Source organism: Lycium barbarum, chromosome 1 (assembly GCF_019175385.1).
Source record: "Lycium barbarum isolate Lr01 chromosome 1, ASM1917538v2, whole genome shotgun sequence".
NCBI lineage: Eukaryota > Viridiplantae > Streptophyta > Magnoliopsida > Solanales > Solanaceae > Lycium > Lycium barbarum.
Genome location: NC_083337.1, coordinates 151,261,230 through 151,282,976, shown reverse-complemented (window position 1 = coordinate 151,282,976; position 21,747 = coordinate 151,261,230). Strand labels below are relative to the sequence as shown.

Below are 21,747 nucleotides of genomic sequence, written 5' to 3'. Positions count from 1 at the left end.
CTCTACTTATAGTTAATTTGTGAGTAACAAATTTTGTCAATGTTATAGAGATAAAAAAAAAAGGTGAAATGTAGTTGAAGAAACTTTACTGAATACACTCTTTAAAGTGGACCGTCCTACTAAGTGCATATAATTTTTTATTTGTTGTTCAATTATATAAGTTGTTATTGTTTTATTCCCAAACCACAAGCTAGGCCATCTTGGTCTATTGATATGATCTCGAGCAGAGCACTTATCTATAGCTTCATTCAGTTATCTTTAATTTTTGCCCTTTGCCTAATACCCCAAGATTTTTGGGTTCCAACACCAGCTCAGTAAAAAAAAATAAAAAAAATCGAAAGGCAGAGATTGGTATGCCTCAGGTAGAGTTTTGCATTCAAAACTATGCGAGGCCTAACTTTGGTTTGCAAAACTATGCCCGGGGCCTAACTTTGGCTTGCAAAACTCTGTCTTGCGAATCTAAACTCTATCTTGCGATTTTTTTTTTTGACTAACCGAGGGTTTGAACCCGAAACCAGGGATTTTTAGCGAAGGCAAAAAGTTAAAGATTTCAAATTTGTGGGGCAAAAATTAAAGACCACCCCAAAATAAGGGCATTCGTGTGAATTGCCCGTTATTTTCATCCGGTGTTTCGGTAGCTGGATTGAATTTCCCGATTAATTCGATTTCGAGACCGCAAGGCCAGTTAAAGAGGGAAGCACTCCCTAACTAGCAAGATCGTTTTGTTTTGAGGCTTGAACCCAAATATCTAGTTAAGGGAGGATGATGCCTAATTTTTACCTATAATAAATTTATAGGTTAATTTTTTTTAAGAAAAATATTGAGCAGAAAAAATAAAGCCTCCCGTTAAAGTTGGCTTTAGGTCACCGATCTTATTGAGCCGCACCTGGCTTCATTAAACATAGGGTTGCCTTCTTTTGGAGTATCTTGAATATCATATAATCCATATTTTAAAATACATTAGTTGTGTGGATATTACAAGACACTTTTGTTTATAGATGCAAAGTAAATTGAAGGATAACTAATATCAAGAAATTCAAATTCTTGTGACATAATTTAATGAGTAGGTACAATTTTGAGCTACCAATGAAGTTTCCATTTATCAGTAGCTTCCATAATGCATCAAAATATTTATGAGAAGAATATTTTTATGTGGTGTTTAAGAGATATGTCTGGAAAGGATGGAACAATGAAATGACAGGATTTGTCTTTTTTTGGTTAACTAATTTTTGTTAGATTGAAGAAGGTAAGCGTCCAATGTCCTCTAATAAATATTCTTCTTACCTTCTATTATTGATTTATTTGAGTTTGAAGAGCTTTCATTTTCTAGATATGCGTTTTCTTACTATGTCGTGTATGAATTATTCACGTGACGTTCTAGATCTTTTGAGGTTTGTTATTTAAGTAGCATTAGAATATAACATAAAATGCATTTACCTCTACTATATCAAAAGCAAATCGCATAAAAATTGTGATTAATTCTTATGTAATGAAATTACCGAGGATGAATATCATATGTCAGTTAATGTCACTACTCACTATGTCGAATAATTAAGTACGTAGTACTTAGGTTTTCTTAAATCGAGATTATTGATCATTGGAGAGTCGAAGTTATACTAAAATTCTTTCTTTCTTTTGTTCTTTTTCGAATAATCAGTTGTTTGTATATAATGGAAGAGAGAAGAAGAATCTCTTCCATGTGAAAGAGAATTTCATCATAATTTTTGTTTTATAAAGAAGAAAATAAATTAAATTATCAGCTTTCAATTTTATGGCATATAGGTCAAGAAATTAGTTTCGCCGCATGTTCACTTTAAGGGCAATTTTTGGCCTTGTTTAATATTTTGAAGCAAATACAGATAATCGTCAGAATTTGTGCTCTTGATCCGTGAATAATTGAACTCCGACTTCTGGCGTGGAAATTATTTTTGCACAACAATTTTTAATGGAATCAAAAGTTAAATAACGGCTTAAAATGATCCTATTTGTATAACCCACCCATAGTTCAGCTTAGATATGATCCGATCTGGCCCAAATGCAAGCCATTTTTTTGCACGGATTGACGTTCAAAGGGGTTGGTCTTTAATTTTTAACCTTCGCTTAAAAAAGTGGTCGAAAATGTCCGTAGGTTTTAGGTTCGAACCTTCACTCAGTTAAAAAAAAAATAAAAAAAAATCGCAAGATAAGGCTTTGCAAAAATTCTGCCTGAAGGCAAAAGTAATTTCGCAAGGCATAATTTTTTTTTTAAATTTTGCTGGAATTCTACAAAAGTTATTTCTGCCCGAATAGGCCTAATTTTGCTACGAAATTCTGCCTTGCAAATTTTTTTTTTTTTAATTTTACGCGAAGGAGAAAAATTTAATACCACCAATTTGAGGGGCAAAAATTAAAGACCACCCAAGAATAAGGACAATCATGCAAATTATCCATTTGAAGCAACATATATTGTGAAACTTTGGCCGACTGGCCTGTTCTGGCAAATGACTCTCTTTTTATTTCTCTTGCAACATATGTATCTTTTAGATACGCCCTAAAGATTCCTTTTGACAAAATTGAAAATCTTATAAGAAAATGTTAAACCATGATCTTAAATTTTGTAAGAAAATGCTCTGTCTGTATTTGATACAAAAATGCTGTTGCTGAGGTTCAGATTTGAGTCGAAAATTGATGGGGAAAGTAGTTATCCAAGTCAGTTGGCAAGAGCATTGCTTTCACATTTCGTTTTCATTCATATGTGGTACTATGCGCGTGAATCAGATAAATCACGATGCAATAAAGCTCTCTACTACTGCATTGTAATTTCATAGAGTAAAGACCAGGGGTATTCGAACGAAATCGTAAAACTGAATTAAACCAATAAATTAAGTCAAACCGGCAAGAAAAAAGAAACCAATTTAGTTTAGTTTGGTGATAAGTTTTAAAAACTCCGTTATATTTGGTTTGATATTGAAGAGAAAACAAACGGACCAAACCGACAAATATACAATTTTTTGGCACACATCCTCATAAATGATTAATAAAAACACGGTATTAGCAAATGATTAGTTTTATAAACCGAATTATCCAGATGCTGCGTAATTTAGAATAAGAAAATTTGGTTGCTGTAGAAATACTTTTTGCTACATCAGGAGATCAGAGAAAAGGGAAGGTAAAAATTAAACTGATACCTAATTGTGTGAAAAACTTGTTCCACTACCAGTAGGCTTTATGCACTGGCAAACCATGAAAGAAAAGAAAAAAGATTCCTCACACTGGAGACACTATTATTAATATCAACCACAGAATCCTAGCATCATAATTGAAACATATATAGAGAGTGAAACAAAGACTGGGGATTACACCACCAAAAGTACATGTTCTGCAAATGTTTTTCAGATTAAACTCATAACTCTTTAGAGAAATATGGCTATGTACTTCATCTCAACTATCACCACACGTTGCTAATTAATGTCTTAAGCCATATGGATGTTGAGAACATACAAAAAAACCTCTATGACAGAGAAGACATAAAATCTGTTACTGCTCATCCACTTTCCAGCAAATAACATGGCATGGCATGTATTGTAAATGATAACTCTAAGTCTCTAGTCTCTACCGCATTTACCCACACAACTACACAAGGCTACTGCCTAAATTCTAAAAAGGTCCAAGACGCCCCCGAGAAATGCTTACAACAAATTCACCCAGACTCTGATGCAAGCTTTCATCCATTTTCTTATCAATATGTAAAAACCATGTAGAGGAAAAGAAGAATAGTGAAGCTAAGAGCATATGGCTTGCCTAGTGCGGGTTATCTCTCTTGTGTGGTTTGCAGGCTGTTACACAGGAGCGGGGTTTACCATGTGCGCACCCAAAGGGTAGCGGCTGCGGGTTCCCTTGTCATTAAAAAAAAAAAAAAAAAAAAAAGATAGTGAAGCTAAGAGGGAAGTGGACCAAACTGAAGACGGCTAACAGTAAACAATTTTGTAATTTTCAGTAATAACTTATTACAAACTTCTTCCTTCTCTTTTTCCCTTCTTAAATTGCTAGCTGTGACATTCTCTAAACAAAGGTCTTTGAACTCCCAGAAATTGCTTGAAATAAATATCACAAGATTTTCCCCGTACCAAATATTTCTTCACATTATCCATAGACACAACAGACTCCCCAATCATTTGCAATGCCTCAAACAACTAAAACAGATTTGGATTTGTGATTTTCCACATCTCAGAACCCTGCCACACACTATAAAATGGAATATACGCAATGCACATATAGAAACTGTGAATGCATGAAGCTGTGCCCATTTTACATTTTTTCTCCGTGACTAATTTAGTTCCATGTGATCTTTGCATATCAATTTAGTTTTGAGGAAATTCATGTTTAAGTGTGTGTATAATTGTTTGTGCAACCGGCAACTTCTTTTGACAAAGAGAGACAGAGAGAATGATGTGAGCTATAGATAGAACCTAGCGATGATTCTAGATTCTTCTGTTTTCCTCTCACTTGATGTTATGTCAATCCTCTAGAATCCTAGCCTTAAATGCTAGCTATGGTCATGGTTTCCTTCAGAACTACAGATGGTGCAATATCAATCTTATAGTGGCTTCTTAAACAGTGAAAAATCCAATCATATTACTGCACGGAGATGTTACTTAGTCTTTAAGTTAACAATCTGCCGAAACAAACAATATAATCATCATATACTTGTCTTAAAATGAATTAAAAATATACATAAAATATACTCTGTAAACATCAGCACTATGTTAGTGCTATTTAATTGATTAAAAAACTTAAGTTTCGGATCAAAATAAGCATGCAAAGTTTTACAGCTAAAGCTAATTCTTTTTTGATGACCAAGAAATCCTCCAGGGCCAGCCACACACGATCCCAAACTTCGTGGATAATAGGCCTACAACTCTACCAGTGTCCACTTAAATGCCAGGTTTTATGTTTGCAGCAGAGATCAAATCCATGAGATGCGTCTAACACACACATCACTTGTTGCACTCTTACCACTAGACCAATGCACTAGGCGCAGAACTGATGCTAATTCACGTGATAACTATATAACATCAAAACAAATAAGCAAATTCAGGCAGAATATTGTACTATTTAAAATCCTTAATTTCCAAATGGAATTAACGCGTTTATCAATTTCTTCTTGAGATAAGTGATACGAGACGCAAACTGGGACACCAATCAGACAGCAAAATTAGAACCAAAAATGCCCAATACTCGGTGCCAGTGTAAGTTGCACTGTACAATCAATCTGCTAACCAGGAATCTAAACCCCTAGCAGAAGCAAAATCAGGCAGCGATTAAGAGATGATCGGGGAAAAAATCACGATTAAGAGATGATCGGCATTCCACGAACGATGATAAAAGGTAGACAAATGGTAGCATAACTTGCTTTGGCTTCAAAGGAAGTACACAATGAAAAGTGATTCTTGCACTGAATAGGGAAAAGAACCTATTCTTCGTCACCAAAGGAGGTATGGTGTTGTAAATCTCCCGGACATCATCAACAAAACTTTATCGGCAAAACAAGGACAAAAAAAAATTAAGGTATAGAGGAGGGCTCCGATGTCATAGAGGAATGGTTGCGGGAGAGAGAAGTGGCACCTGCCACCCGAACGAGGAAAGAAAGAAGAAAAACAGTGGTTGGGAAGGCTGTGTAGGGCCTCCTGCTAGCAGGCGGAAGCTACTTAAGTCTCTACTAAGATCGTAAAGACTCTGGTACCACATAAAACTAGGAACCCTTTTTATTTTTGCCAATGAATAGTATAGAAGCAGAACTCCTTATATAGGAGTCTTAGGCTATTTATGACATGATAGATAATCACTCTCTGTGCTTAAAATGAAAAGTAAATTTTCTATTAATTAAAAGCAATATATCCTAAGATATCCTATAGAATATATAATATTTTTCCATACGTGATTCTAGACAGTAGACACATCTCTTAACATTCAACGGATACTTTCTAGTTTCCCTTAACACAGATAGCAACTATGGCACATTGAACATCCTTTTATCACTAAGATGTCTTGTGCAAGGCAGACTTTATTTAATGCTTTCCCTACGGGCACCTTAGTTTTCCACAACATTTTCCATATTCAACTTTAATTTTTAGTTTATGCTACTTATATTTCTATTAACCTTTTAATTTTCACATAATAATATCTTTTAATACTTAATTTAACCTAATTCTTCATCGCATTCAAAGTCTAATGTACTCGAAAAACTTGCTTTACATTAGAAATAATAAGCGTTTATCATGTTACCTTAAATTTGAACTCTTGGTAATCCCTTGAAGACACCGGCTTGTGGAGCTACTTCAGTCGGGCCTCAAGCGCAGGTGCCATAGGGTCATCGCTTAGATAGGGGTCGAAAGTTGTGCAACCGGTATAAGCTTGAACCATTTCTCTAAATGATAGCCTATCTTCAACTGTCACTGTTATTGTTTCTGATCGACCAATTCTCGTTTTGACTTGACTCAACTTCTTGTAAATCAAATGAACTCCCCATTGTCTCGTCAATTTCCCTTGGATAGATGCCTCGTATAGGCCATACTGGTTAAAATCTCTAACTTCTGTGTCAGACAACTGCAGCAAAGAATGCAATGGTATGTAGACAAAGCAAATACACCAGCTATAATCTCTACTCGTGGTACTGACTTTACATTCTCTCTCCAGCACTTTAAGCTCTTCAGGATGATTATTGCATATCAATTTGGCTTTGATTAAAGTATGGTCATACTTCCCTAATAGCCCTAAATTAGGATCGTGGACACCTGCCCCCATGCGAGTGACACAGCATATAGCAAAGCCCTCGAACCTATTATCATACCAATCCTGAGGCAGTTTAAGCAAGATTTTTTCCTCAATACTCTGATGTTTAAACCATGTCGGAATTGCACATTCAGGAAAGATAATAGAGTAAGTCATCCAATCACCTATACTATTTGAAAGAAACAACCTGAGAATCTGATCCAAAGCTGAGTTATCAGTGCTCTTCTCTGTATAATGTTGTTGGTTATAACTATAGTTGGTGAATGAGACCAAATGCAACGACGGGTATATCGACAAAGCTAGAATACTTTCTTTGGCCAGAAAATCTTCTGCATACAATTCCTTTATTCTTCGAGGAAGTTTCTTAAGTTCATGACAGTGAGTAATGTTGAGACATTGAAGTCGATGAAGTAGACTAATGCTATCAGGTAGATAAATAAACTTGTTTCTGCTCAGGTTAAGTTCCAATAAAGAAGTCAAGCACAAAAGAGCATTAACCTCGTCACCAGATAAATTGCATCCACTGAGATCCAAACTTTTCAATCCCTTCAAACCATGAAATGCACAATAGAATATCATACCTGTAGCAAATTGAGACTTTATCTCCCGTCTGCTTTGTAATGAAAGGATTTTAAGTTTGCTTAAATTTTCCATAGAATCCGGTAGCCGCCAAATGGCAGTGTTTCCAGCATAGAGCTCCTCCAACTCTTCTAGGTCGCCTAGGCTTTCTGGAAAAGTTGCCAGATTTGAGCAGCCTTTAAGAATCAAAACTTTCAGTTTTCTCATCTTGCTAATACTGGCTGGAAGTCTTACAAGATTTTTACATGAATGCAAATCAAGCAAGCTGATGCCAAATAGCCGTCCTATTGATGATGGAAGTTCCCGAATTGCAGTACATCCCAAAAGAAGCTCTGATAGCAATTCCATATTCCCCTGAATTTCTGGAAGAGCTTCTAATTTCTCGCAACTAGACAGGTTGAGGCTCTCAAGAGATTCCATTTGAATACTGCACAGTAAGAACTTGAGATTTTTACAGTTCTTCATATTCAGAGAAATAAGCTTTTTGAGATTGCCAATGGATGGATGAACCTCAACCAAACTTAAACAACCTTTCAGTACAATCCTCTGCAGATTTGGAATATCAGAAAAATTGGGTGTTCGGAGTAAATGCTCTGAAAAACTTAAATTGAGAACTGTCAACTTGTCAAATTCCTGCACACAAAAAGGTAGAAGAATAAAAACATCAGCTTTAACTAACTCTTTCAGTAAAAGAAAATTCAATGCTTGAACACTCTCAAGAAAGAGATCAAGGAATACCTTTGGTTCTTTGCAAATTTCAACAAGAGAACTAAAAGTCATGTTGAGCCCAACAAGGTTTCGTGGTTGAAAACTTGCTGGTAAAGATTCAAAATTGTAGTAAGACCAATCAAGCCATTTCAAGCCACTTGGGAGATATTCAATAGTGTCAGAAACTGATTCATAACGTCAGACCTCCTTGTGGGGTCCAGTCCCCTATCCCATATTTTTAAGGATTTTTCTTCTTTTGACAAAATCACATTGGTAGCAATTGTGGAATTGGACAACAAGCTAATTCTTTTGTTCACATTTTTGTGATGTAAGCGCTTACCTCATCATAGGCGTGATGTAAGCGCTTACCTCATCATAGTCGTGATGTAAGCGCTTATCTCATCATAGGAAATTCATTCCTATAAATAGGCAGCTTATAGTTCATTTGTAACACACCAAAATCTCAGACAGTACATCTGAGTGAGAGCAAAGTGAGGTATTCCATAGACTGTAAGAAAATAGTCTGTGAAGAAAAATAGAGTGTGAGTGATATTGTAGTGAGGTGGGAAAAATCAAATGAGTGTTTTTCTTTTTTGAGTGTGTAGTAGTCTTTGGAGTATTTATACTCGTGACTACACAGTGTAAAATTCCTTACTATAGTGATATCAGCTGCTCCTCTTGGCCGTGGTTTTTCCCTTATTCAGAAGGGTTTCCACGTAAAATTTTGGTGTCATTATTGCTGCATTTTATTCTTGCTGATTTAACCATAACTTAGTGTTCCGCGTTTATCACTAATACCGTGAATATTATTTTTGCGGGTCTATTTTATTCCCAACAAGTGGTATCAGAGCCAAGGTTCTGTCTGCGTATGCTCTGTGGTTGCAGCACAGTCTGAACTTCCAAATCAGAAAAAAATTACTTTGGTCTTCGAATAAAATAGTATTTGTATTTGTGATAAACAATGGAAGCCAACACTAGTAGAATGGTTATTTTGAGTGACGTAAATTATGCCATTTGGAAGGGCAAAATGGAAGATTTGCTCTATGTCAAGAATTTTCATCAACCTGTCTTTGGAAATAAAAAGCCTGATAATAAATCAGATGAAGAGTGGAATTTGTTGCATCGGCAGGTTTGCGGCTTTATTAGACAGTGGGTTGACGATAATGTGTTGAACCATATTTCTGGAGAGACACATGCTCGGACCCTATGGGAGCATCTTGAAAGTTTGTATGCTCGAAAAACTGGTAACAACAAGATGTTTCTGATAAAGCAAATGTTGAGTTTAAAATACCACGATGGTTCCGCAATGACAGATCATCTGAATATTTTTCAGGGGATCATGAACCAGTTATCTGCTATGGGCATTAATTTTGATGAAGAAATTCAAGGCTTGTTTCTACTTGGTTCCCTACCAGATTCTTGGGAAATTATTAGAACTTCATTATCAAATTCTGCTCCGGATGGTGTGATCTCTATGGATCTTGCCAAGAGCAGTCTTTTAAATGAAGAGATGAGAAAAAATCTCAAGGTTCCTCCTCATCAGATGTCTTGGTGACTGACACTAGGGGGAGAGGCAAGAATCGTGGTTCTCAAAATAGAGAACATCATAGAAGCAAATCCAGAAGCAGACTTAAAGATATTGATTGCTATCATTGCGGGAAAAAAGGGCACACAAAGAAGTTCTGCCAGATTTTGAAAAAGGAAAATAGAGATAAGGAGGAAAAGAAAGAAGATGGCAATCGTGTTGCCGCTGTCACTACAGAAGATCTTGTTACTGTCCTTGATGCGGATCTGATAAACATTGCTTGTGATGAGTCAAGCTGGGTTGTGGACAGTGGTGCCGCATCTCATGTGACATCAAGGAAGGAATTTTTCTCATCCTATACTCCGGGTGACTTTGGAACTTTGAGTATGGGTAATGAGACTATATCTAGGGTGGCTGGTGTTGGAACGATTTGTTTGAAAACTAGTACTGGAACTAAACTAGTTTTAAACAATGTAAAGCATGCACCTGATGTTCGTTTGCACTTGATCTCTGTTGGTGTTTTGGATGATGAGGGATATGTCAGTACCAATGGTGCTGGAAAGTGGAAGCTTACTAAAGGTTCCATGATTGTGGCTCGTGGCGAAAAGCGTCGTGGTCTATACTGGACTACGGCCTCTACCTGTGTTGATATGGCGAATGCAGTTGAGAGCAATAGCTCTTCAACGTTATGGCATAAGAGGCTTAGCCACATTAGCGAGAAAGGACTAAATGTTCTGGCCAAAAATAAATTATTGTCAAATTTCGAAAGTGCTAAATTAGAAAAGTGTGAGCACTGCTTGACTGGAAAACAAAATAGAGTTTCTTTCAAGTCTCATCCTCCTTCAAGAAAGACAGAGTTGCTTGAGTTGGTGCATTCAGATTTATGTGGTCCAATGAAGACAAGGACTTTGGGTGATGCACTTTATTTTACTACCTTTATTGATGATTGCTCAAGGAAACTTTGGGTCTACGTCTTAAAGACTAAAGACCAAGTGTTGGGTGTCTTTAAGCAGTTTCAGGCCTCAGTTGAAAGAGAAACTGGAAAGAAGCTGAAGTGTATTCGTACTGATAACGGTGGTGAATATTGTGGATCGTTTGACGAATACTGCAAGCAACAGGATATCAGACACCATAAGACTCCTCCTAAGACTCCTCAGCTTAATGGTTTAGCAGAGAGGATGAACAGGACCTTGATGGAAAGAGTCAGATGTTTGCTTTCTAAAGCAAAGTTGCCGAATTCCTTTTGGGGTGAGGCATTGTTGACCGCCGCACATGTTATTAATCTATCCCCTGCGGTTGCTTTGCAAAGTGATGTTCCAAACAGAGTCTGGTATGGCAAGGATGTTTCCTATGACCACTTAAAAGTGTTTGGTTGCAAAGCTTTTGTACATGTGCCTAAAGATGAGAGGTCAAAATTAACTGCCAAGACAAGGCAGTGCATCTTCATTGGTTATGGCCTTGATGAGTTTGGTTACAGGCTATATGATCCAACTGAGAAGAAGGTCGTGAGAAGCCGTGATGTTATCTTCATGGAGGATCAAACCATTGAAGATATTAACAAAGCGGAGAAGATAAAATCTTCAAGTTCTGAAGGTTTAGTTAATCTTGATCAAGTTCTTCATACAAATGTTGATGACGTTGGTGGGCTCGATGACGATGGTGATGCCCAGAATCATGTTCCAGATCAGCATGTTGATGATGATAACGATGCTGCTATTGATAAGGTAGATGCTCATACTCATGAAGTCGTGGATGAGTCAGATATTCCACTTAGAAGGTCTACTAGACAGTATGTTCCTTCTTCCCGTTATTCACCTAATGAGTATGTATTACTCACTGATGGGGGAGAACCTGAATGTTATGAGGAGGCCATGAAAGATGAGCACAAGGATCAATGGATTGAAGCCATGCAAGATGAGATGAAATCTCTGCGTGAGAACCATACTTATGAGTTGGTAAAATTGCCTAAGGGCATGAGAGCTTTGAAGAACAAGTGGGTGCTCAAAGTTAAAGCCGAAGAACACAGTTTGAAGCCCAGATACAAAGCTAGATTGGTTGTTAAGGGATTTGGTCAAAGGAAAGGTATTGAATTTGACGAAATCTTTTCTCCTGTCGTGAAAATGTCCTCCATTCGAACAGTTCTTGGTTTGACTGCTAGTCTTGATTTGGAGATTGAGCAGATGGATGTGAAGACTGATTTTCTTCACGGTGACTTAGAAGAGGAGATTTATATGGAACAACCTGAGGGCTTCAAGGCAAAAGGTAAAGAAAATCTTGTATGCAAACTCAAGAAGAGTCTATATGGATTGAAGCAAGCTCCCAGACAGTGGTACAAGAAGTTTGAGTCTGTTATGGGGGAGCAAGGCTACAAGAAGACTTCTTCAAATCACTGTGTGTTTGTACAAAGATTTTCTGATGATGACTTTATCATCCTTCTGCTATATGTGGATGATATGTTGATTGTAGGCAAAAATGCTTCCAGGATTGATGAGTTGAAGAAACAATTGAGTAAGTCTTTTGCAATGAAAGACTTGGGTCATGCTAAGCAGATTTTGGGCATGAGAATTACTCGTTCGAGAGATGAAAATAAGCTTTATTTGTCGCAGAAAAAATACATAGAACGTGTACTAGAGCGCTTCAATATGAAGAGTGCTAAGTGGGTTAGCACACCTCTTCCTGGTCATCTGAAATTGAGCAAAAAGATGTGTCCTACAACAACAGAGGAAAAAGAGAGAATGGCCAAGATTCCTTATTCCTCTACCGTCGGAAGTTTAATGTATGCAATGGTATGCACTCGACCAGATATTGCTCATGCAGTCGGTGTTGTTAGCAGATTTCTCGAAAATCCAGGGAAAGAGCATTGGGAAGCTGTGAAGTGGATACTCAGGTATCTAAGAGGAAGCTCAGATGAATGCTTGTGTTTTGGAGGATCAAATCCAATTTTGAAGGGATATACAGATTCTGATATGGCAGGTGACCTTGATAACAGAAAATCCACTACTGGATATTTGTTTACTTTTTCAAGGGGAGCTATATCATGGCAGTCGAAGTTGCAGAAGTGTGTCGCACTGTCTACAACGGAAGCAAAGTATATTGCGGCTACTGAAGCTGGCAAAGAGATGATATGGCTCAAGAGATTCCTTCAAGAACTCGGATTGCAGCAAATGGAGTATGTTGTCTATTGTGACAGTCAAAGTGCAATAGACTTGAGCAAGAACTCCATGTACCATGCGAGAACAAAACACATCGATGTCAGATATCATTGGATTCGTGAGCAATTGGAAAGCGAATTGTTCCAAGTCAAGAAGATTCACACGAATGAAAATCCTGCAGATATGCTGACCAAGGCGGTACCGAGAGACAAGTTCGAATCGTGCAAAGAACTTGTCGGCATGCACTCAAATTAGAAGCCAGTGTACCCTCCTTCAGGTGAATGGGACTGGAGGGGGAGATTTGTGGGGTCCAGTCCCCTATCCCATATTTTTAAGGAAGGAAGATTTTTCTTCCTTTGACAAAATCACATTGGTAGCAATTGTGGAATTGGACAACAAACTAATTCTTTTGTTCACATTTTCGTGATGTAAGCGCTTACCTCATCATAGGCGTGATGTAAGCGCTTACCTCATCATAGTCGTGATGTAAGCGCTTATCTCATCATAGGAAATTCATTCCTATAAATAGGCAGCTTATAGTTCATTTGTAACACACCAAAATCTCAGACAATACATCTGAGTGAGAGCAAAGTGAGGTATTCCATAGACTGTAAGAAAATAGTCTGTGAAGAAAAATAGAGTGTGAGTGATATTGTAGTGAGGTGGGAAAAATCAAAGGAGTGTTTTTCTTTTTTGAGTGTGTAGTGGTCTTTGGAGTATTTATACTCGTAACTACACAGTGTAAAATTCCTTACTATAGTGATATCAGCTGCTCCTCTTGGCCGTGGTTTTTCCCTTATTCAGAAGAGTTTCCACGTAAAATCTTGGTGTCATTATTGCTGCATTTATTCTTGCTGATTTAACCATAACTTAGTGTTCCGCGTTTATCACTAATACCGTGAATATTATTTTTGCGGGTTTATTTTATTCCCAACACTCCTCCCCTTTGACAATGAGTAACCTAAGACAAGGCATATTTCTGAAAGCTTTGCTCCACTTGCATATAAATTGGTCTGAGCCAATTGGAACCATTATGCCTCTAACCGACTCTGTCCACTGAAAAGAAAAGAAAAGAACGAAAAGAAAAGAAAAGAAATATGTAAACTGGAATTCACATCAAAGAGCAAGACCCTATTCTTCTTTGACAAAGCATTATGGCGTCAGGGAAACACCAACTGATTTTGATCGGGCTTCCATTCGAAATTCAATCAAATTGTTGTTGTTGTTGTTGCTTTCTATTATCATATTACTCAGTTATTTCCTAACCAAAGATGCACTCCAATGAACTTAAGATTCTATGCCCCTACATTTGAAAAAGCCCTTTCCTAAATACCTAAAATTTTCATGCTTCCTCAACTTGAAACCAGTAGCAGAAAATGCTAAGTGCATACATGCAAACTTTAAAGGAAAATTCATTCAAAAGTTCTCCATGTAGTAGCATCTAAGAATTGTTCAACCACAAAAAACCAAAGCTATAGTGAAACTTATCAAAGGATATTTTTCCATTCTATTTAAAATATAGTACATCAAATTCTAGAAATCCTATATTATGCTTCAACTATTAGTTCCTCATTAATTTCTCTTCTAAAAGGGATAAAACTTTGCAATAATCTAATTAACAAGAAAAGTGTTCTTCTCAAAATAGTACCAAATGACATCAGTCAAATTAGTTCTCAGACAAATAACAATATTACTGAACAAGACGCGGCGCCAAATTACTTGGAATGTAAAAGTTAATTGACATCACTATTTACAAATATTAAAGAAAGTGCTCACTAAACTGTACTTCCATTGAGACAAATTAATAAAATGAACAGACATCTACAAAGCGATATGAGAAATAACCATATGACTAAAATCACTAAAAGTTTGTGGAGTTGAATTGTGTTAACACAGAAAATGCACGTTAATTTTACTTTGTTCATTTTATTGGCACTGCTTTGAATTTCCTGTCCTTGTCTGACCTTTTTTGTCATGCTTTCTCTTGAGCCGAGGGTCTTTCGGAAATAGTCTCTCTACCTTCCAAGGTAGGGGTAAGGTTTGCATACACTTTACCCTCGCAAAATCCCACAATGTGGGATTTCACTGGGTATTTTGTGTTGTTGTATTTATTCTATTGGCAGGAGATGTTAATACTCAAACAAATGAGAGATCCATGTGTGCAAAATAGCAGGAACATGCACATTTAGAGTTACAAGAGCATGCTTGTTGCCAAGATGTTGCAATTGATTCAATAAGAAAACACCCCGTAACATGAAGCTTACGTGAAGAAAATGTTCTAGCCCTAAAATGTTGTACATTTCGATGTCTCTTGCCTAGTTTTTAGGATCCCCGAAAGAATGCAAAAGAAAATGACAAATCTCAAGCATCCTCAAAATGATTAGAGGAAATACATACCTGATTTGTGGAAAAAACAGTTTCTATATCTTTTTCATGCCATATTCGACTATGATTCCATGGTCTGTCCTGATCAACATCACGTGCCACTTGCTGACCCATTTGTTCTATCAAATCATGCATCTCAACCCTTCCTTCCGAGATATAAACAAGTGACTTTTTAGTAAGGACATCCATTCCAATCTCTGATTTGAAACCAAAACTATTTAGTATTGTTATCACGTCATCTCTCCGTTTCCCCCTGAAGAAGCATGCAATATCAAGAAATATATTCTTGTCTTCATAGGCCAATCCATCTACACTTAAGCTGAGCTGCGTAATGACTTCTTCGTATCCAGTATCTTTGAGTCTATCCAATGCGCTTCTCCACTCAGTTATGCCTCGTTTGTAGAGAAAAGAACCCAAGATCGTAAGAGCTAAGGGTAAGCCTTTAGTATAATCTACTACAGACTTAGAGAGCCCGTTTGGATTGGCTTATAAGTTGCTTATAAGTTGTTTTCAGCTTTTTTTAGTGTTTGGCTGGCCAGCTTAAAATCATTTTGTGCTTAAAATAAGCTCAAAAAAATAATTGGGCCCATTTGACTTAACTTATCTAAAGCAGCTTATAAGCTGAAAACAGCTTATAAGCCAAAAAAAATAAGTTAGACTACCCCAACTTATTTTTTTTATAGGCATAAGCCCATCCAAACAGGCTATTAGAGAGTTTTAAAAACTCTTTATCCGGAGTCCTTTTCTGAAAGGCGTGCCAACTAAAAAGTTCAAGAGCCTCACATTTAGCCAATTCAGGGACAGAATATTCTTCCATTTGGTCCGGTCCACTTGCTATCAAATCTTTAATCTCTTCCTCTTCGCCTTCCTCCGCTTCTAAGTTTTGGTTGCGTCGCTCCGATCTAATCCAATCGTGAATGCACACTAGTACTTGTAAGCTAAAGCCGGATAATGAGTATCTATGATCTTCAATTTATTGTCTTCCTTGGCTAAATGCACTCTGAAGCCACGGTTGATACTTGAACCGTAAGAATATCTCAAGCCATTCTTGAGAGTATCAGATGACTTGCCTTGTATTTCTTCCACCATGCTAAGATGTCCAACTCATCTAGTTCCTTGATATTCACATTTGGCTGCATCAAATAAATGTGATATTCATCAAAGTTTACACTACAAGAAGGAATTGGATGTGAATGTAAAACTTTTAAACCCGACAAGCCCTTTTTGCTACTTTGAGAAGTAGTAGGGCGTGGAGCAACGAGTGTAGCACGTTCTTCCAAATTAGAATAATGAGTAAAAACTTTTCTAAACTCGTCATCAATAGCGAGTTCGGCTTCAGCTAAAGATGGTTGAACTCCCTCTTTAATTTCTAAAAATGTATAAATTTGATCAACTAATGTTTTAGTATAAGTCACTTTTAAACAAGGATTTAAAAGAGAACCCAATATAAATAAAGTTGGGATGGAAAAAAATACTTCTTAAATTTTGTTGTCATATCAAAAATAGCCGCTTGATAATCGGGTTTATATTTATACTCTTGTAAAACTTTAGCTATTTCTGCTAAGTAGGCTAAAATTCTGGTTACCGTGGGATAGAATTGTTTAGAAAAAACAGAGTTGCAGTATAAAAAATTTCTAAGAGTTCAACACATTCCTTAACATCTTCCCAATCCGTAAAATTTAACCAATCATCACTATTAATATTATATTTGTTGTGAACTTGTTGTATGAGAATCCTATACTCAAATGATTGTTGTAGCATAATGTAAGTGTAGTTTCACCTAATATCAATTTCTACTTGACTTTTTCTAGGTCTAGGTTATTTTCCACACAACAATTCTTAAAATCTCTAAGTCTTCCCCTATTAGCATTACAAAAAAGAAACGCAACCGCCTCTCTAACTTTTTGAATAGAATCGTCAAAACGCACAAGACCATCTTTAACAATTAAATTTAAAATGTGACAACTACATCTTACATGAAAAATATTTTTTAGTTGAGGGTTTAATTCTCTTTTTAAAAGACCAATCGCCTTTGTATTATTAGAAGCATTATCTAAAGCAATACAAAGTGTTTTTCTATAAATGTTAAAACATCTCATAATAGTAGACATTGAATCCGCTAAAAAATTTCCATCGTGACGACCTTTTCCTTCATCATATAAAAAAGATATAACTCCTTTTTGCGTAACCCAATTGTCATCAACCCAATGACATGTAATAGCAAAAAAAATTAACTTGTTAAGACTAAGACCCAAATCAGCGGTAAGAGAAACATTACAATTTAAAGAATTAAATACATGGCGCAAATAAAATCTATATTTTTTATACAAATCTATAACATCCGCTCTACAAGTACTTCTAGGAATACCCTCAAATAACGGATTATAACAATGTTGAATGTAAGTAACAAACCCCAAACCTGAAGGAAAGGAAAATGGTAAACAATCATAAGCTACCATTTTAGCTATTTCTACACGCTCTTTTTTCTTATCATACTTAAAAATTTTACCGGTTCGTGGGTCTATCGTCATTTGAATACCCCCCACATTTGAACCCATTTTATCTCCCCAAACATCCATATGTTTCTTTTTCATATGAGCATTTAGTGTACCCGTTCCACCATCCTTACTAGTTTTTTACTTAAAAGTAAATACTTGCCCACATAGGGTACATTTAGCTGTTTGGCTTTCCCTATCCTTAGTCATAAATTTTTAAATTTTAGCGGTTGGCTTACGAGTTCTACGCGGTTTGTCTTGTGTATGTGATTGTGCAGGACATGTATCTCCTATGGGATTTTCGAGGGCTTGTGTTTCATCATCATCATCAATTTCATTAAAAGTGTCGATATAATATTGTTGCATTGCCTCATGACCTAAAAGTGGATTATTTCCACCAACATCAATACCTAAATTAGGTGTTTCTTCCACAAATGTTTCCTCATTAAGCCCACGCCTAACAATACCACTACTATCGACACCACGTTTAAATCTCTTCGCCATTATTAAATAGAATTAATTTAAATCACACTCAAATAAATCACAAGAAAATAAATTGCAACAAATTAAATTGCGTAAATTAAATTGCGAAAAATAAAGATAGAGTTGGAACGAATGTACCAAATTGCCGGACTAATTTCCAACAAAGTGAAGGCGGCTAGAATTGCAAATCTACCAAAGCTACTTCGAATTGTTGCAAAATCACCAACTCCACCAACAATATTATAATTGCAAAATTAATAATTGAAACTATAATAAGACTTTATAATATTTATTTGAGAGAAATTTAAAGTGGATAATTGTTGCAAAGTAACTATAATTGAGAGATTGAGATTTGAGAGAAAGAGAAGAGTGAATTGGTGTGGATTAAAATGGAAATGGAGAGGGGTTTATATAGGGGTGAGGGATGAGTTAAAGTGTTAAAAAAAAGTTTGGGGGGTTGGGGGGCAAAAAATGGGTTTGGGACCGTTTGGCAACGGCCATTTTTGCAAATGGACCGTTGCCCAACTGTCCATTGGGCTGCCCCAACGGCTCTATTTAAAAAAAAAAAATCCACTGGTTTTACCGGTTCCGATTTTACGGATTTAACTGGTTCTGGTTCCAAAAAAATTAAAACCGGACCGGTATATAATAAACGATTAACCGATTCCGGTTCCGGTTTTACCAACCGGTTGACGGGTTTAACAACTGCATACAGTTCTTCTATTTTTCTTATAATAATCTTTTGTCATGTTGACCCTTCAGATGTGAGGGACCAAAGAAGCAACACCTGGCAAATCTAAAGGGCACTGCTGATTTGCAAAAGGTAAAGATGTGGAGGGAGGGTCTCACTCAATCAGCAAGTATATCAGGATGGGATGTGCTTAATACAGCTAATGAGTAAGTAGAAAGCTAAATTATTCGTTCTTCGATGGACTTGCTCTGCAACTTTTTTATTCATTTCTGAAATAGATTGATTTATTCGATAATTCGGCGTTGGCACATGGTCAATGTGATCAAAAGAATTCAATAGTAGGTGCAAATCGTGTTCTTCATTTACTTCAATGAAGATGTCTCTTTTAAAAAAAATCAAGAATGAGGATGTCACTTAGGGAATATAAAGTTAGTATTGAATCTGTGTGGATATGCTTATACGCATAGCTGAATTATGCCAATTGCAAAATATGACTAGAGCAAGACATCACTAAGTAATAAACATTGTGAGAAATACTACGTCCGCTCATTTTTACTTGTCATGTATTGACTTGACAAGCCTATTAAGGAGCAAAAAAAAAAAAAAAAAAAAGAATGACAGTTTTACTATATCGCCTCTAATTATTGTTAAGTAACCTAATGATTGAAATTGATAAAACATACTTTAAAAGTTGTGTAGCCAGTAAGAATTTCATGAACTTGCCAACCCAATAATTAATAATAAGGGTAAAATAGGTATGAAATAGTAAATTATCTCTTGATTTTCTTAACTGGACAAGTTAAAATGGATAACTATTTTTAGTATACATGACAAGTAAAAATGGAGTAATAATTTTCCCCAACAACTTGAATACATGAAAGCAGAGAGTCCTACCGAGTCTATTTTTGGTGTTTGGTCCCTTCACAACAACCCTTTTGTTTTGCAATACAGACTCTCATCAGATACTTGTAAATCTCTCTTGCCTCAAGTTTCGGTTTTCTTGTAATGTCTAAAATGTTTAACTCTTTTTATTCATCACAGGAATGAACCAGAACACACTGAGCTAACGGTCTATCAGATTTTTAATAGTCTAGACCATCCAGTTTCAGCCGTCCGAAAACTACAGGGATTGTATGTACATGTCAATATCATTATTCCTAAAGGTTATGCCATTAAGTTGTTTTGATATTCAGATTCAACAGCGTCAAGCTACTTTGCTTTCTAATTTGAATTGCTTGTGATTCTAAGGACACCCCAATAGGTAAAAATTAAAGTTATAATTCAAATTGCATTGTGAGTTCCATTTCCAACGTCCTCTAGCAAAAAGTAAACATGATGTTGCATCATATATTATCATATATTATACTAAAAGTGGAAAGCTTTTACCTTTAAAGTTAAATTACGATTTTGCCCCTATAATAAAATAATAAAACATCTAATTAAATATTAGATAGTAATATTTTAGTTACATGAAGATTGATTACACGTTTATTAGTAGTAATTCCAGCAATTTGTTATGTTCAAAGAATATGGAGAAGCTAAGGAGTTGCAAAAAGTAATTTAATATTGACCAAATTCATATGATTGTATATGAATGGTCATTTCTTCATTAATTATGAATTAAAATTTCTAAGAACATGTAGGATTAATTGGATAAATTGTGTCAACTTCAAATAATTTCATGGGGGTTTTATCATATCATATCATCATACTATTCTAAGTTCTCAATGTGAAAAAATCCTAAGTTGAAAAGTTGAATTATCAAAATGTCCACTGAAATTGAGGGATGCTTTTAACCTTTAGTCATGAACTATTCCTTCATTACTCACGAAGAAAATTGTAAAAACACTTCTTAAAAAAATACCATTAAATTATATTTAATTCTTATTAATTATCATAGAAATTGCAGATCAACTTTAAAATTTTAACCAAATTCAATGAAAGCATTTAATCTGGCACATGTTTAAATAATTACGTTGCTGTCAAAGAACTCAAAGGCCATAGGCCATAATCAATACAGAAATTGGACATCAAATGAAAAATAAATGAATGTCCTTGTATGTTATCTTAATCCTCTTTTTTTTATTATTTTTTTTTATTTTTTTTTAATATATTACCATCCTCATATTTTCTTGAATTGTCCATTCTTTCTATAAAAAAAAAAATCCATTCATCCGAATTTTAAAAAAACGTTTATGACAATCAATGCACTTGATACTAATTTATTATAATACTTTTTCTCTTTCTATTAATTTACTCATAAGTTACAAATTATTGCTTCCTATAAATACTAAAGCATAATACATCATTGCATACTAAAGTTACCTTTTCTCTCCTCATTCTAAACTCTCTGCATGTAAGGTTTTCTCTCCTTTTTTTTTTGTGCCTTTTTACGTTGTTGGTATTTTTTCTCTATTACACAATTTATCTTTTGTATTTTCATCTTTGACTCTTCTCTAACTAATCCTATGGTGAGGCTTTTGACGTAATGATTAATCGAGTTTGTCTTTAAAAATACAGTTTTTTTGCATTTTAAAATGTGAACAAAAATACGTGTAGGTTGAGTCGGAAGGTAAATCATACAAGACAGTGAAAAATTATAAAATGAAGGTAAGTATCTTTTGAGGTATTTTTTTATGCATGTTGTGGTAAAATCTCTTTTATTTCCTTTGTTATGTTTGTTCTTAAATGATTTTGACTTTCTGGTAGGTGATGGCAGCATAATACGGAAAGAAATTAACTTTTGTAGAGCTTGGAAAGAAAAAGAACATGTGTATATATTGTCACTCTTTTCGTATGTTGCAGGCTTATAATTATAATAGTAAATCAAATAATTTTCTCTTTTGTTAGAGATAAATTGACTGTTTTAGGTTGTAGGGGGTGATTGTACTATATTACTACATTGGATTTCATCTATTTACCAAAAAAAAAAAAGAGAGAGAGAATTGAGAAAGTATA

General features: G+C 35.6%; 2 protein-coding genes across 4 annotated transcripts; both read right to left on the bottom strand.

Annotated features, from left to right (window-relative positions):
* Nucleotides 1-4,697: 4,697 nt before the first annotated feature.
* LOC132644266 (disease resistance protein Roq1-like) lies at nucleotides 4,698-8,261 on the bottom strand. Of its 3 annotated transcripts, none has more exons than XM_060360858.1 (3): nucleotides 8,089-8,261; nucleotides 6,265-7,983; nucleotides 4,698-5,044 (listed from the first exon to the last, which is right to left on the bottom strand). In XM_060360858.1, the coding sequence occupies exons 1-2, from the start codon at nucleotides 8,128-8,130 to the stop codon at nucleotides 6,313-6,315; spliced, it is 1,713 nt and encodes a 570-aa protein (XP_060216841.1). In that variant the 5' UTR covers nucleotides 8,131-8,261; the 3' UTR covers nucleotides 4,698-5,044; nucleotides 6,265-6,312. The 3 variants fall into 3 exon arrangements, with proteins under 3 accessions (XP_060216841.1, XP_060216844.1, XP_060216836.1); XM_060360861.1 differs by having other exon boundaries at nucleotides 4,698-7,777; nucleotides 7,881-7,983; nucleotides 8,089-8,108; XM_060360853.1 differs by having other exon boundaries at nucleotides 4,698-7,983.
* A 5,044-nt stretch (nucleotides 8,262-13,305) lies between these two features.
* Nucleotides 13,306-15,585, bottom strand: LOC132616237 (disease resistance protein RPP2B-like). The gene is made up of 2 exons (XM_060330860.1): nucleotides 15,133-15,585; nucleotides 13,306-13,791 (listed from the first exon to the last, which is right to left on the bottom strand). Exons 1-2 carry the CDS (start codon nucleotides 15,307-15,309, stop codon nucleotides 13,660-13,662), a joined length of 309 nt encoding a protein of 102 aa, XP_060186843.1. The 5' UTR covers nucleotides 15,310-15,585; the 3' UTR covers nucleotides 13,306-13,659.
* Nucleotides 15,586-21,747: the final 6,162 nt, after the last annotated feature.

Excerpts from the sequence above, each read along its gene's own strand:
- LOC132644266 (XM_060360853.1), bottom strand. The coding sequence starts at position 8,130 with ATGACTTTTAGTTCTCTTGTTGAAATTTGCAAAGAACCAAAG. Across the intron at positions 7,984-8,088 it reads AAATTTGCAAAGAACCAAAG|GAATTTGACAAGTTGACAGT; the intron begins GTATTCCTTGAT and ends TTTTGTGTGCAG.
- LOC132616237 (XM_060330860.1), bottom strand. The coding sequence starts at position 15,309 with ATGGATGTCCTTACTAAAAAGTCACTTGTTTATATCTCGGAAGGAAGG. Across the intron at positions 13,792-15,132 it reads CTGTTTTTTCCACAAATCAG|TGGACAGAGTCGGTTAGAGG; the intron begins GTATGTATTTCC and ends TTTTCTTTTCAG.